This window comes from Pleurodeles waltl, chromosome 6, assembly GCF_031143425.1.
Source record: "Pleurodeles waltl isolate 20211129_DDA chromosome 6, aPleWal1.hap1.20221129, whole genome shotgun sequence".
NCBI lineage: Eukaryota > Metazoa > Chordata > Amphibia > Caudata > Salamandridae > Pleurodeles > Pleurodeles waltl.
In genome coordinates, this window is record NC_090445.1 from 17,495,037 (window position 1) to 17,510,952 (window position 15,916).

General features: G+C 42.0%; 1 protein-coding gene across 1 annotated transcript in view; it reads left to right on the forward strand.

The window, feature by feature from the left end:
• The window catches only part of GPR107 (G protein-coupled receptor 107), a 202,503-nt gene that overhangs the window by 21,223 nt on the left and 165,364 nt on the right, over positions 1 to 15,916 (forward strand). Inside the window, exons 4-9 of the mRNA XM_069237052.1 lie at positions 236 to 324; positions 693 to 811; positions 1,722 to 1,759; positions 2,374 to 2,427; positions 3,425 to 3,535; positions 12,116 to 12,249. Of these exons, the coding sequence (XP_069093153.1) occupies positions 236 to 324; positions 693 to 811; positions 1,722 to 1,759; positions 2,374 to 2,427; positions 3,425 to 3,535; positions 12,116 to 12,249 (545 nt within the window). The remainder of the gene's footprint in view (positions 1 to 235; positions 325 to 692; positions 812 to 1,721; positions 1,760 to 2,373; positions 2,428 to 3,424; positions 3,536 to 12,115; positions 12,250 to 15,916) is intronic.

Sequence of the window (15,916 nt, forward strand, 5' to 3'; positions counted from 1 at the left end):
CCCGCTGTTTATAACAGCGCTTTTGTTTGCATGGCTTTCTCTAACTTGGTATGACTGTGACATGTGATTGTAAATGTCGGTTGTAGCTGGTAACAATTACTGTTCATTAGGTGCGGGTACAGATTTATTTAGTGGTATGTAAGCTTCTGTGCTTGTCTTAAGATCATCTAGGGAAGGTACTTCACACGTTCGTGTAAACTCTTAAGTTTGTGCTCTTCATCCCACCTGCCTTAAGAATGAAGAAGAGGATTACTGTTTCCTGAAGAAGACCCCTCAGAAGGACCTGACTGTGGCCCTACTACGGCTGGACTTCAACACCAGCCTGTGAGTGACTCGGATTCCCTCTAGAATTCTGTGAAACTATACATCTGAGCTACTGCCAAGTGCCCCAGAAAACTGCAGAAAAAGCCTCCCTGCTTATTTGAATGTGTAAAGAGCACTATCCCCTACGAGGGTAGCCTGACGTTTGCAGCCTGTTTTGCTAGTTTTTTTTTTTAGTACACATTATGTTCATTTAATAGCAGAAATATTCACAGGCTAGATGCAGACGTTTGGTGAGAATATTTTTTTGCTTTCTAAAGAAAATCCCCGCTGAGCAAGCACTGTTCATATGCATGGCCGTATCTCCGGACATTGTGTCTCACCTCGCATTGTGCTGTATTCATGCGCTGCTATTTTGTAAATTTCTGCAGTGTGAAAATCACTAAGAATGCTGCGGAATCCTTCAAGTGGCCTGAAATCACATCTAAGCCTTCTGAAGTGAAAACCACTGCCATAGCAACGATGGGTACGAAGTTGGAAGCACCACAAGGTAATACTGAGCAAAGTTTCTACCACCTGTGTGCCTTAACCTTGCCCTGCACCTTGAACTGTCAGTTCCTTTCACCATCATTCTTCTGTCTAGGCTGGTTCTGCCAATGGTATCACTCAGGTGGTGTTTGTGTTCCCTACCACTAATGTTCCTCAGCAGTATGTATTCCCCTTTGTGATGCCTTGGCTCGGAGCACTGCTGGTGCGCCTCTGTATCTGCAGCATTGGTGGTACCTATACCGCACTCTGTCACCTGCATCCCTCAGTTGCTATCCATGCCCCTCTCTGCCACATGCATCCTTCACCACTGTCTCTCTCCTGGGCACTGCTTCAGTTTAGCACAAAGCTGTAATTGTCCTCCCTCTCTCCAACCTTCTGACGTGTTATGGAGTTTCCACTCAACCTGCCTGCTCGAAATGCCTTCCTCTACTCTGTTCTGCCGTGTGTGTGATTGTGTGCCCAGTGAGGATGTTAAAGGATGGTATCTGTAATTAAGAACTGTGTATGAGTGCCTGCAGACACCAGCTATCTTCCTGTTCACTGAGTTGGTTGGACAATTTTACTCCTGAGCAGTCCTGAAATGCCCTCTGTGGTGGACAGAGCACTCATATCTATCCGGTTCTTTAGGGTATGTGCATTCCTATGTGGCTCGCTGGTGAGGAGCTTTACTGGTGTGCACATATATTTCTTTGTGGTGTTAGCGTTGTAGGTGGACAGGAATGAAAAATTACTGATCATTAGGCCAGATCTGCACTAGATTTCTAACTTTTGGGGTACTTTTTGGCATTGGTGAGTAAAATCTATGGTAGAGGGTGTAGCTCTAACCAAAACTGCAGTGTCCCTGTCCTCATTCAGGCTTCATGATCAAGTTCAACGCATTGAATATTTTTCTTAAAACTTTTATCTTTTAGGTACCAAGAAGGTGAAGCGAGGTGTGGACAAGCCTTTGGTAAGGAGAAGGTCCATTTTTGAAATTTGTGGTTATGCTTCCTTTTGTTTGTTTCCCATGATAGGTATTCCTTTGTAAGGTGTCTTGCCTGGCCTGTCCAGTGGCTCCTGAATTCACAGGAGGTGGAATGTTCTCTTTTCTGGAGAAACCCAAGAAGCTAATGGAAGATTTGTTTTCAGTAGGTTTGTGGAAGTGCACGGAGCACTATTCCCGATTACCATGACCATGTTAGCAATTGAAAACGTTATTACTGTCCGAGCTGGCTCAGGATTGTGGACTGATTAATGGGCACGTTTGCTCCCGTGTAGCTGCCCCCTTCACCACAACTATTATTTGGACAGGCTTGAACCTCCCGATGGAGGTCCTGTTCCCTTTAAGGTCCTGTTCCCTTTGAGTAATAAATCAGTACACAAGCCTTTGTTCCCTTTACATTTAGAGGGGAACATTGACCCTCTAAACAAACCTAGACCACTTTGGGGGTGAGCTTATCTGTGTTTTAACTTTCTGTGGATGAACTAGTCACTTGGACACTGAACGGTGTCTCCTTTTACTGCCCTCTCTTTCACTTCTCTGCCTTTGCTTAATTTTACAGTAATCTTTGTTTTATTTTCTAGATTCCTGAAGATTCCTTCCCTTTCCAGAGGCGCAACCGGACTGTCTCCTTTCAGGTGGGTTTACTTGGGGCTCAGGTTATGTTCTTAGCAGTAAGATCATTCCTAGTTAAGGCCATTCTGGTTAACTTGCACCATCCTTGCATGTGAGGTTAGTCATGGCCAAATCCATGTTCTTTCGGGTATGTCTGCCATGGGCCAGACCTGCTTTCTTCTGGTAACAATCATGGGTTGGACTGTCTTTAGTTTCAGGGGAGGCCACTCTTGGCTAAGACCATTGTGTTTGATGCGGCCCTTGGCTCAGGCCATGTATTTTCTTGTGGGTAAATACCACCGCCTCCTGTTGATCACACCGCGCTCTTTCAGGTGAGGGGAGTTATTGCACCTATAAGTGACACATGACTTTCCTTAGACTGACCTTTCTCTGACTGAAGCTCAACAAAAGATCATGGGGTGCTTAAAAACTTTCAGTTTTATTTTGAGTAAATGTCTCTGTTTTCCAGATTTCCATTCCACTAATGCAGGTGGAAAAGCGAGTATTAATTCAAACCACAAAATTATAATTAAACTGTTCCTCCAGATTGAAAAGAAACTGCTATACAAGGATGTGCTTCTCTCTCAGGGTTCTGCTCTCAGCAGAGTAATCATGATAGTTATTAAAAATCATAACGATCATTTATGAAGCACACTCCAGAAAATGAGTGCGCATAATTCATCAGTGCTTATTGCGGAGTTCAGTAGTCCCCCTTCTATTTCAGCTACGTAATGTGTGGTTTAAGCTGTCTGGATTTGGACTCCTGCACTTCACGTGACGTCCCTCGCTCTGCAGCAGGTGCTCCGATTCCTGAGCTACCTTGCCAGCTTTTCAGATTCCCTTTCATTACATTCGGCCATATCTTGCACCACAGTGCATACATTGTCTGTTATGTTACGCAGTCCAGCAGGGCTAACGTAAAACGAGACCATCAGTGCGGGAGGGAGGGCTTAGTATTTTATTTCCAAATGTTGAATCACAGTTTGCCCAAGGCTTCCTTTTCTCTGTCTTTTGTTGCAGTTCACTTTCAATATCAGCTCGGATGACCAGGAGGGTCTGTACAGCCTGTACTTTCACAGCTGCACCGAGGAGCTGTTAGCCATGAGGGATAGACTTCTCTTCAGCCTTGATGTGAGTAGTGTCTGCAAACAAGCTGTATATAATGAACAAGGTGATGTTGGACCAGTGGGGTTTTGTTTGCTGGCTGCTGTACTGCCCCCATCATACCCACCAGCCCCCACCCACCCCCAGTGCCACCTATGCACAGTCGTGCCCTAACCTTTTAGGCAACTGTGAGGTCAGAGGGGCTAGGTCAGAGCGAGGGAACGTGGTCGGCTACAGGATTGAATTTAAGCCTCATTGGAGTGGCATGGTGGGGATAGAGGGTATTTTTATACTGCATTGAGGAAAGCGATTCTGCTTCGACAGTTTTTATAAAGATATTCTTACTATTTGCAAATGTTTGCAATTCTCGTGAAGAGTGCTTGCCATACTACTTTTAATTGTGGCTGAGGAGTTGCTTTGGGCAAATGTATTTCTTATTTTTTTTCGTGTGCTAACACACCATCTCTTCCATTTTGCTCTTTCATTCATTGGGTTGGAAAAAGAGATACGCGCTCATAAGAACATTTAGGAGCGATTATGTGCAAATCTGAGTTCGTCAAGGATACATTACTAAAATTCCTGTATCACAAAAAAGCATACCTCTTAATTGCCTAAGCTAGAGACGCAAACCCTCTATGGTAAAAGAAAAAAAAGTATGGAGAAGTTGGGGTATCTTGTAGAAAGCGTGCCGTCAGGACAAAGGAATTTTATGGATCTTAATGTCGGTGATAGTTTAAAAAAAAAAAAATGATTAAGAAGAGAATAATACCATAAGAGAAGATTAAATAATGTATCTGATAAAAGTTTTATCAGCAGAACATTGCAAATGACAAGGATAAAATAAATGAGAAAGGGTAACGCATGTGATTCAAATTCACTCGGCTGAAAGGTGCATAATCAGCTGGCAAGAATAGAGAAGATAATGAGGATAAAAACTCAGTTGTGTCTAATAATATAGCTACCTCAATGCCCCATGAAACGAGCAGTGCCTTTAAAAAGAAAATATGTAGAAATAACGGGGATTGCAAACTTTTATTTGGGGCATCAATGGAAGATCCCCAAAGATGTGCAGAGGCAGAAATAGATGGGTCTAGAGCTTCTTTTGTGGTCTTGTGGGGAGCAGTTAAGCTTATCAAGGAGTCGGGTAAAACATTTGGTGTACTCACAAAGGGAATAAATGACACACCATAAATAAATCCAAGAAAAATTTGGAAACATAAGTTGCTTCTATATATGCTTTGAACCAAAGAACTTCGTTACAAGGTGAATAGTTTTTAAATAAAAAATACTTTGCTGTTTTAAAAATCGACCCTTAGTGCAATTTTCAGAGTCGTCAATGTTAACCTATGGAGGGAAACAAAGATGCAGTTTCACAGGTAGGTACACAACCTACGGTCTCAGTCTTCAGGGCTTTACGCTAGCACCGGGCAAGGTTCAGGTTGGTACCAAAGGTGCACTGGCAGCACCATGGGGGCGGCAGGGTGCAGAGGTTAAAGTTGCAGTCGGTGCCCAATGTTAAACAATGGAGGCTGGGCAGGGGGTGGGGGATTTGATGCGCTGCTTATAGGTAAGTACAAGGGGTGGCAGAGATTGGTCTCTGGGGGTTGAGGTGAGCACCAGGGTGGGGATGGCCACAGGGTAGCACCAAACGTACACCCTTAGTGGCTCACGGGTGCAGAGAGCCAACACAGAGTTGGGCTGCCAGTGTACTTCAGTGGAGGAGGTGGCTCCCAGAAACGGGTTGCAGTCTCTGGCTGGGAGGGGGCCACCCACAACTGTCCAGGTATGTTGAGATGCCAGGGGTTGTAGGAACACAGTTGGTTCAGCTCTCCAAGCCCCAGGGGCTCCGGGTGCAGGGGTGTCTTTGGATGTCAGAAGCGGCTCACCAGGCAGGTAGCAGGGATCCCTTGGATTTAAGCTGCAGACATCGCTGGGGAGTCTGGCAGGGGTCAGCCCACTGTGGACTCTTGGTCAGAAGCACCAGGGAATCTTAACTCGACTGGTGGACCACTTGGGCCCGGGGTGTCTGGTGCAGTGGTCACTTCTGGCGTTGGGTTTCACGGTTCCTCAGGCAGGTCTTCTGTTCTTTAAAGATGGTTTCTTCTGGGCAGGTCAACTGTCCACAATAGTTCTTGGTCTTTTTTGAAGGCAGGCAAACCTCCCAAGGCTTTAGAGGTTGTTGGACTGCAGGACAATTGTCTTCTGAGTGTAGGTTTCTTTGAAGGCTACAGACAGGCTGGTAGGGCTGGGGCAAAGTCAGTGGGTGTCTTTAGTCCTCTCTGATGGCAACGGGTCCGGTTCTTCATAGGTTGCAGGAATCTGATTCTAGGGTTGAGGGCTGTTACGGGGAGTGCCAGGTGGTAGCCAATGGGCTACTCACCTTTAAGGTGACTATACCCTTTCAATAACAACTTCACTTGGGAAGTGGCATAGCCCTAACCCTATTGGCCTAATTACTTCCATGCAAGATGGAGGAATTTAAAAATTAGTGACCACTTCAGCTCGTCACTGGCAGCTGGGAGTGGCATGAAGTGGGCACTACTATTCACTTAATTTTTTCTGCCAGTTCTGCCACCAAAAGTGGGGTCTAGAACTGGGGTCGACCTCCTCTACCATTTGGAGAGGCCTGGGTTGCATTTCAAAGGCGGCAAGGCCTTGAAAGCTCCCCGCCCTGGAATGTCCGTCCTGTCTGGGAGAGGTGGTCACACCACTGCCCAGAGCAGGCCTTTGTTCTGAACCCTCAAGAGCACTGGCTCTCACCTTAGCGGGCCAGAACTTTGTCTAAGGGTGCTGTACTGGTTTTGACCAGTCAGTGCCCACACTAGGTGTTGTATGTTTTGCAGGGGGCACCTCTAAGGTGCCCTCTGAGTGCATGTATTAATGAATCCAACGCTGGATTCAGTGAGGGTTTATTAATACAAGTTGTTTGATACCAAGGGGGGACTTGTAATCGCCAGTGTCCAGCACATGTACTTAACATGGCTTCACTGTTCACTTACTATGTCTGAGAGACATAGCAGGGCCGTATCTGCTCATGTAATATAGCGACCCCTGCCTTTAGGGCTGGAAGGCCTGCCAGAGGGGTGACTTGCATACATTGCATGCAGTGCAACTTGACAGAGCGCACAAATGGAGATTTCTCACACATGGGCAAACCATGGTCATATAATTCATCCTTACAGAAACAAACCAGAAAAAAGGCTATTTGAAAAGGATTGCCGAATTCAAAGAATTCTGAAAGTAGTACAGTTTCAGTAAGTGGATCCATGATAACTATACAAGCAGAAGTACATTCTCATTAGATTGACTGTCAAGGCTTATTTCAAAGTACAAACTTCTACAACTTCTAATATGAGAGTCAGCTGAAAAGAAAATAAGGGGGCTGGCCTCCGAAATACGCTTTGATTACAATCTAGTCCGTGATAAATCAATTTTGGAAGCCAAACAATTGGAGGATTCCCAAAAATATCTGATTGAAATGCCTCTTTGCTCCATTCTATCTGGGAAACTTGAAATGTGTTGGAAAAAAGTAAGCTCCCCAGTTAAAGAAGATTCAAGAAATAAACAAAACGTTTCCTCAGAACACCTCATTAACTGAAAAGAAAAGTCTCACTCATGTGACAGATTTCTTGTTTGAAAATATTTGCACTTCTTTGGAGGAATATAACTTTTCTCTAATAAACAGTAATTTGAGGGAAATGGAGATTCCTTACAGTCTGTGACTGATCTCTTGATCGGTTCCTCTATCTTGCTTCCAATTAAAAACCTACTGGAATCAGTTCTGAAGCTGCCAGGAAACATTGTCAGTGACTCAAATCGGATTACTGAATTACTTCAGTCCTTAGTAGATCGAAGGCCGCTAAACCAGAAATGGGAGGAAAAAGGATCAATAACTGATTAGGAACATAGGCAGATGCAAATTGATACAGCAATACTTAATTTCAAGAATGATGATAAATCATTGATACGTACGGTTGCAAAAGATTCCATATATGATTTCTGAAATAACAATGTAATGCATAAGGAAATGGTTGAAGAATATAGTAAGAAAGGAGATGTAGAGGAAGACACCATTATGGATAAAACAACCAAGAAAAGTAGGAAATGGGAAATAGCACAAAAAGGACAAGTCCTACCTTTTAATCGTGTTTCTCTTGAAAACAGAAAAGATTTAGAAAGTAAATATATTACAGATCAATCCTCTCGCCAAAAAAAATCTCCAAATTCTAATAGGATCGGAATAGAGCATAAAACTGCTGAAACATACTCATTGACCAAAGGGAGAGGATTTTAGTCTAATCTGGAACAATGGAATTATGACGTAGACAAAATATTGAAAGTAGTTGACAAAAAAAGAAGTTTGGATTATGACGTATGTAACGGACTACTCAAAGAAAATTAAATATGTGATGATATGAAAGTAGTAGCAATAATGAAGACTACACTTTGTCCAAAGAATGTATGGACCCAAGAATATTTATAGCAAGAAGATGATCGAAGAGACTAATCTATACTGAAGAGAAATCAAAGCTCAGTAAAACAGATGAGTATGATTGTAAATGGATCGAAGAACTCTGGTATGACTTCTTTGTAATAAATGCCCTGGAACATTGCAGGTTTTAGACCGAATGAGCTATTAGTTTTAAATGACAGAAAAGCAAATGCTAATAATCACTTTGCAAAAAATGCAAGAAACAGAAAATGTGGAATTTAAGAACTATTGGGTGTATGGAATTGTTTAATTGAACGCCAAATGTTGTGAGCAGTCCTGACTATCAAAAAGGAGAACATCATCAAAGCACAGACGGGGAGATCAAGTCAATCATTGGGTGGAATGAGGTTAGTTCCTGTAAAATTAAATAGTCAAATTTGTGTTGGGCATAAACCCTTGGTGGAACTAATATTAACAAATATTAACATTCCACCAAGTCACCAATATGATCATTATTTAAAAATATTAACTAAATGAATAGCTAATAGAGGCAATAAAAAGAAAATATTGCAGGTTTCTGGTTGTAATTTTGAGGGGGTTAAACACAAAGAGAATACATTTTCAAAAAGACTTTCAGGAAGTTCTGGATATTCCTACCCAAGTCATACAAAAGTCTAAATCAAATGTAAGATGATAAAAGCTAGTGACAATTTGCCAAAGCTTTCATCTCAGTATTATAAATGAGAGAGTGGATATTGATCACCCAGCCCAAAACACTCATAATAATGGTAAGATTCCACTTTGATGGTAATGACCACCTGACGGCATTTCAAACTTATAGTGGAAATAAAGTGGGTAACTTTTTGGGTAGTTATCATACGCACTACACTGGATTGAAGCAGTAAAGTATGAGAAATGTCAAAATGAATAATTGCTGAATTAAAAAAAAAAAAAACTATGCAAAGATAATCTGGTTGCTCCCACAAAAATATCCTCCCTTTGAGTATATGTTGAAATAACCGGAGTTAGAACGATTTAAATCTGCACGGAGATACTAGAAACCTGCAATAACTTCATAAAAGAAATACGAATGTCCTCAAAAAAGAAAAACAATTACCTGGAAAATCAAGAGAAAACCAAACAGATGGCTTACGCCAATGCAGTTAGCAAGAGTAACCTGAATAAACATAGCCGAGAAGCATTCAAACTAGAGAAAAGTGAAAGGGACTCTCTTATAAATAAAGTCTGAAAACAGTATAGGAAGAAAAAAAAAAAAGTAGACCGACGTGATAAGTGGACTTGGGATTAAAAAAATAATAATAATTAACCAAGCGATTCTGGGTAGTGATAGGAAATACTTTAGGAAGTAGAAAAAAAATTGAAGCTAACACTGTAGACAATGGGTCTCTGGACAAATACATTAGGCGATTTATGTAGTTTAAAGTCTAACCAGTTACATTTTAACATTAATGGTCTTGAGTCCAGTGATAAAGAAAATAACGAAGAAATAGTTGAGGAAATTACTTCTGCTACTAACAAAAGAAACAGAGGAAATATTTTCATTCTTAAAAACGTAAAAGGTGCGAGGATCTGATGGGCTTCAGTAAGTATGTTGAAAGTTAAGTCTAATCTATGTACTTGAGTAGTACAACTTTATATAAAAGTTGTAATGTTGTCTATTAAAAACCCGGACTAGAGGAGAGTATGCGTGCAAAAGTCACAATTTACAAAGGAAGGAGATTAAACTGGGCCTGAGAATTATCGCATGATATCACCGATTGCTATTTCTGTGAAGATCTATGCAAAGCATTTATTACATCATCGGAAAGAATGGGTGGACTCGACACCAATATTACCAAAAAGTCAAATAAGACTTGGGAAAGAAAGATGGGTGTCAGTGTTCAGAGACGTCTAGAGTCTATTGTAGTGAGTCAAGGCAGGTTTGGTAGTCATTAGAAGCCTATTATAAGTTGGGACATAGGTCAGTGGGGGTCCTAAAGAAGACTTATAATTAGAAAAGCGTAACTCTGTTGCTCACGGATGTGAGATCTGCTGCAGTGCGAATTTTCTAAAATTCAGACTACTGAAATTAGTTGCTGGAAGCTTCAAATTGGCCTCCTGCGAGGAACTTGTGCATTGAGACTTGAACTGGGCATGACAAGTGTAACATTTAAGTGCTATTAAAGAATATTAAATTACTGGCATTGTATTGTCGGAGCAAGAGAGGGACACCCTGAGCCACATGATTAAAGAATGTGTACTACCAATAAAATGCAATGGTGTTATAAATTCAAAACACTCTTTTTGAGTTTACAGCCATGTGATATTGAACGTTCTAATCTCAAATCCACTGTAGGCCAGAGGAAATTTATAAAAAAAAAAAAAAAAAAACTGGTAATGTATGAGCGAGAAGAATGAGACCTCCAAGCTTGTACGTAATTGTCATGTTACGCTCACATAGTCAACACAAAACAGATGGGCCAGTTGCAATATCATCTAAAGCACCTCTAATCGAGGGAAACAGGAGGTAAATTTTAAAACTGGCTCAAGTGCCCTCCACACGTTAAGTGCAAAATGTAAACAATTGATAATACTAATATAATGCACGCTCAGCCAAAATGCCCTTTTTGTATTTAAGCTCTTATTGCATTTAATTATGTTTTGTTCATAAATTACAATGGCCCGTTAGGAACTATTGCTTCCAGGTTTTACAAGTTTACTGATACAACGATTTAATGACTTGCTTTTAATTATGATGAAATGTGAAAAATGTGTTATGTAGCAAGTGGGTATCTTTTTTAAATATGGAGAAAAGTCTAAGTAATAAGGGACTTAAAAATTATGTTTTTAAATTGATGATTTATTTATTTTGTAATGTTTGTGTTGCCTGATTGGCATATAAACAAACTTGACTAACACAGCAAGAGCTGAGCTGGCTCTATGACTGTGAGCTGTCTGTAAGGCTGTACACAGTGGGAGCTGGCTCACACTATGAACTTCCTTTAAGGCTGCACACAGCGAGAGTTGGCCGCAAGGCACTGAGGCCCTACAGGGCTCGAATAAATCCACTCGACCACTCGCATTGGCGAGTATTATTTGATCAGGCCGAGCTATTTTCAATACTTAATCGTCCCTTCTGGCAAGTTGACACTGAAAAGGTGTTCAGTTCAGTTGAAAAGGGGAGGGGCAATAAAATATGCCTTTAATTCTTGTTCTCACATCACATGTGCTCTGTGTTCACAGACAGGCAGAGGTAAAAATTCAGTTTTTCTTACAATTAATTTTCCTTCTGACTGCAGAGTTCCAGGACTTTGTAAGGTGAACTGTGTGACCTTCTTCTTAGAATGTAAAATAAAAGGCTATAGGGTGTCAGGTTTTTCCTAACACAACATTTAAATGACAAAGGCAACTGTGCATACATTTCAAAATATATTTCAGCAGTTATGAAAGCCCTTTTTTATATCTCTGTGTGATGAAAAAATATTTGAATAGGATGAAAACAAATCAGAATACTTTACGTGTTGATGTGCAAAAGATATATTTTCTGAAACCCAATTTTCACAGATTGTTAATACACTATATATCATATCAGTAAAGCTGCAAGTTAGTGGAGAGGTTTTTGGACATTTCTTTTATATATTTATATATATATTTATTAAAGTTGAGTGTTTAAACAAACTGAGAAACACTCCTGCCCTGATGGCAATGTTAGTAAACTAAAAGAAGTCCTAGGTTATGTGGGCTAGACCTCTTGGGCATGTGGGCTAGATTCTTGTGATGCATGCAGCAAACTTTAGTCTACTTAATCAAACGAGGTTTTTTTGTACTGCAGAAATGCTGAGCTCATATTTGAAGGTGCAATCATGTGAGAATTAAGAAATAGGCAACTCTGTGAACTATTTGCTTAGGATCACTCGATTTGAGACCTGTTTACAGCTCAAGTACATTACAGTTAGGTCGAGTAGATTATTTAAGTTACTCGACCTGCAGGTCTAGTAACATTTTTATGATTTTTCTAGCCTGCCCTATCTGGCATGTCATATATACATGTGCTTCCATGACGATTTAAGATTCTGTGGCTTTTGGTAGAGGCAGAGGCAGAAGTGAAAGGGTTGAAGGCGCTTCCCTGGGTGTGTGTCCTGCTCCTTGTGTGTGAAGATTGCTTTCTTTTACAGATTGAGATCATTGAGAAGAATCCTGAGAGCTTTCTGTCTGCCGGTGAGATACCACTTCCTAAGCTCTACATCTCCATGGCAGTCTTCTTTCTGTTGTCGGGCATCGTGTGGGTTCACATCCTTCGGTCACGCAGGTATTTCTCCAACCTTCATTCTGTGATTATCATTTCGTCCACTGGTAGCAAGCTTCCTTCCACGCATGGTACTGTTGTGTCCTGGCTGGCTCTGTCTTTCAATCTTTGGGTATCTCTGTCACCTAGTGATCGGGCTGATGTGACCGGAAATTACTTCTAAAGCTGTTAATATAGAACTTTGCTTACCTGCACGTACTCCTTTTTTGTAGCTTATGCACCCAGATTCCCAAATCTATGTACCGATGTGTACCTTTGGCAGTTCTCTTTTCCGATGAAAGGTGTGGTTGATTATCCTCTTCTCTCATGCTCAGCAAATGTCTTACAAGAGTCCTAACCCTGATACATTTGGATATTTTTGTGCTGCTCTTCCCTTTAGACTAGTTTTCTTTAAAGTTGTGTAGCTCAGGCCTCAGTGCTCTGGCTTTAAGCCATGTATTTCATGCTTTCAGCTCTTTATCACAGCTGGTCTGCATAAACTCAGTGCCTCAAGCTTGAGGTGTGGTCATCTTATGCAGGTCTGCGTCCTCTATGTTGACCTCAGCATAATGCTTCTCTGGGTACTGTGTGGCTTGCCTTCAGAGAAAGGGTGCATTTATGCCTAAAGACATGTTGAGTTCCATAGTCTGGGAGAAGTCAGTAGGTGGGAGCAGGGTCTTGGCCACTGGGTGTGCACAGGTAGCCAGGGACTCACCCAGAGGAAGGTCACCCACACTGATTCTAAATGAATGGGGGGGGTAAACACCTGGAAGATGGAAACATCTGGCTACAAGAACATTTCTTCCTTGTCCCTTTTTTCTTATCCCACCATCCCCGTACCAGACATCTTGTTCTAACCAGATCTTGTTGTCACGATCCAACTAGGGAGTGAACCACCTGGGAAGCAGAGTGCTCTATGGAGAACATGCTCTCACCTGTTTCTGAGACTCCCTTGCCACAGTGAGTCAAGTCTTACAGCATGGGTGGCACCAAGCCACTGTTGAATAGAAGAGTTAATCTACTCTTTCCTTCTAGGCGCAGTGTTTTGCGCCCAAAGCACCAAGATGTTTGTTACTTCAGGTTATATATATATAGTGCCCTGTGCAGCTGAGAGAAATGGTTGCCTGGGGATTGAAAGAGATGTGATGTATATACTCCCATGTTTGAATTTCAAAACGTTGGCTTCTGAGAGTAGACAATCAAGATGGACAGCGTCCCAAAAAATAAGTAGGTCTGTTTTTGCTTCATTTTTATTAGTCAACTGTTGGACATCCAAGGTTCAAACTTGTTTGTATGTTAAAAAGGTCTCAAAATCATAATGATTGCTTGGTATTTGTGCTAGGATCTAGGTATTCTATTCATTAAAATGGTTGTAAAGGTCAAGCCTAGGAATATGTGTATGTGTATATATAATTTGGAAAGGCAGTGGGGACAGTAGGGAGCCTTGAGGAACGTCTGAGATGCTCTCCTTGATATTAAGAAAACCGGCCTTTTTCTTCTAATAATGGTATCGGTAAAGATTTGGTGTGCTGCGATCACCATCTTCCCAAAGAAAACTGAATTGTGAGCGTATGGTGTCAATGTGGTCTTCACATACAGTGGCTTCTCTATAAGGGGTTTTACGGGGTCACTGTTAAAGCTGGTAGAGCTGCCTACATCATGCAATCCGAAGACTGTGCTTCTGTTATTATATCGCACTAAAAAACAAAAATTAAAGTGACACTATAGTTAAGTGAAATTGTCAGTTTTAACATAATATTTTAAACTAAAATAAAACCACTGAAATTCAGTTATAGTTACCTAAAGTACTGTAACTCGCCACATGTCTCAATTTTGGAGGCAGTCACTCTTTCCCTGTTCAGCAAGGGCGTCATTGAGGTGCGGTTCCTGTAGAGGAAAGAGGCATGAAATTCTCTTCCCTTTTACTTACTGGTCCACAAAAAGGAGGAGGTCTGAGACCCAACCTAGATCTTTGCCTCTTGTGCTTTTTAACTCTGCTGTACAAGACGCTGTCCCTCAGCCAGTGAATGTTCGGAACTCGATTGCCTCCCTAGATTTTCAGGGTACTTATTTCCACCCTTTGAGTATTCCCTCTTTCAGACATCTGAAGGTTATGGATAAATCCCAGCTCCCTGTGTTAGGGTCTACCATTGCATCTTTACAAAAGTGCTGGCAATTGCTGTGGTTCGCTACGATGGTCAGGAGTCCATGTATTTCCCCACTTGCAGTCTGGCTGGTGAAAGCGGAGTCCCTAGGGCAGGTTCTTTTATTAGTTTGCCTATCTTTCACAGTTTTCTACCTGGTTAAGTTTGTCCTTTGCTCCTGCCCATCCTCCTAACTCGGGTCTTTTGTGTTCTGTGTGGCCCAGCCTTTCTTTGTGATCTTTGCCGGAGCTAAGAAGGGCAGGGCAGTGACCAAGTGCACTGTTTTGCACTTAGTTATCTTATATATCAAGATCTGCCATGGCATGCCCAAGATGGACCCTTCGGAGGGCATTAGTGCCTCCTGCTCAAAAGCTATGGCTGTCTCCAGTTCTCTTTCCAAAAAAGGCCTCTTAGCAGACTTATATTATCGACGGCCATCTTTGTATACTTTTGCCAAGCACTACTGCCTCACGTCTCAGGCGCACAGTGACTGGTATTTTGCCTGGGGTGTGTTGTATGACTGTTTGGTTAACTGGCACAACCTCACCTACCAAGAAGGCACTGCTTTGGGATTCATTTGTAATATAAGGAATCTTGGGTAAGATTCCTTATATTACAGAAGAAAAAGATACTTACCTTTGGTACCAGTATATTTGTAGCATATGTGGCTGTAGATACTCATGCATTGCATACTCCTGCCATACAATCTTGGCCATGACCAACCTGTTTTTCTTCTAAGAAGCTTTAAGTCACAGGATGTTGTGTGACTCCTCCCTTAGTCCACAATGCACAGGGGCACCGATGTTACGTTGTTTTTTTTTTCTCCACCATCCTTTTCGGACTTGCTCAGTAATGCCTCTGATATTGATGCATTCTTTGTGGCTTTCTCGGGCCTTACTGCTCTAGTCCACAACACCGGCAACTAAAGAACAATCTTTCAGCACAACTTCTGCCTCTTCTCCGACCATAACTAGTCGTACTGTTACTTTTGCCTCAACTTCCGTTGCATGAAACCCCCTTGAGGTACAGAAGGGAAAGGCGTTGGGTCCGCCTAAAGATGCAACAACAGTCATCCGACGAAACTCCTGACATTTTAAGCTAACAGGACCCACTCAACATCCAGGAAGGGGAAGCATGGCCCACTGGTAACCCAACTGACGCCCTGTCCAAGTCTCTGCCCTTGAGTTCCTTTAAGGGAGAAGGGCAAGAGGGAACACCACCTGCATCGAGATTAGGGCCAAAGATGAAGACACCGGATTCAGGAGTGGTTATCAGGAGTCAGCCGTTGGGTCAAGGTCTTGCATACCCAAACACCCTTACACTTTATGTAAGTGTACTGCCTCAGCCTCCAGTACAAGAAAACGCTTCAAAGCTGAGCAAGATCCTGACCAAAGAGTTCGAGCCACCATTCTCATCGTACTCGAAGGGCACTGACTCTTCCCCGTTCAAAGCCGGAATTGGAATCAAGAGTACTACCCAAACCAAGCTGCAGCCGCAGGCAAATTCGATGCTGAGGTCACCCATTTTCAAAAGACTAGCACAGGAAC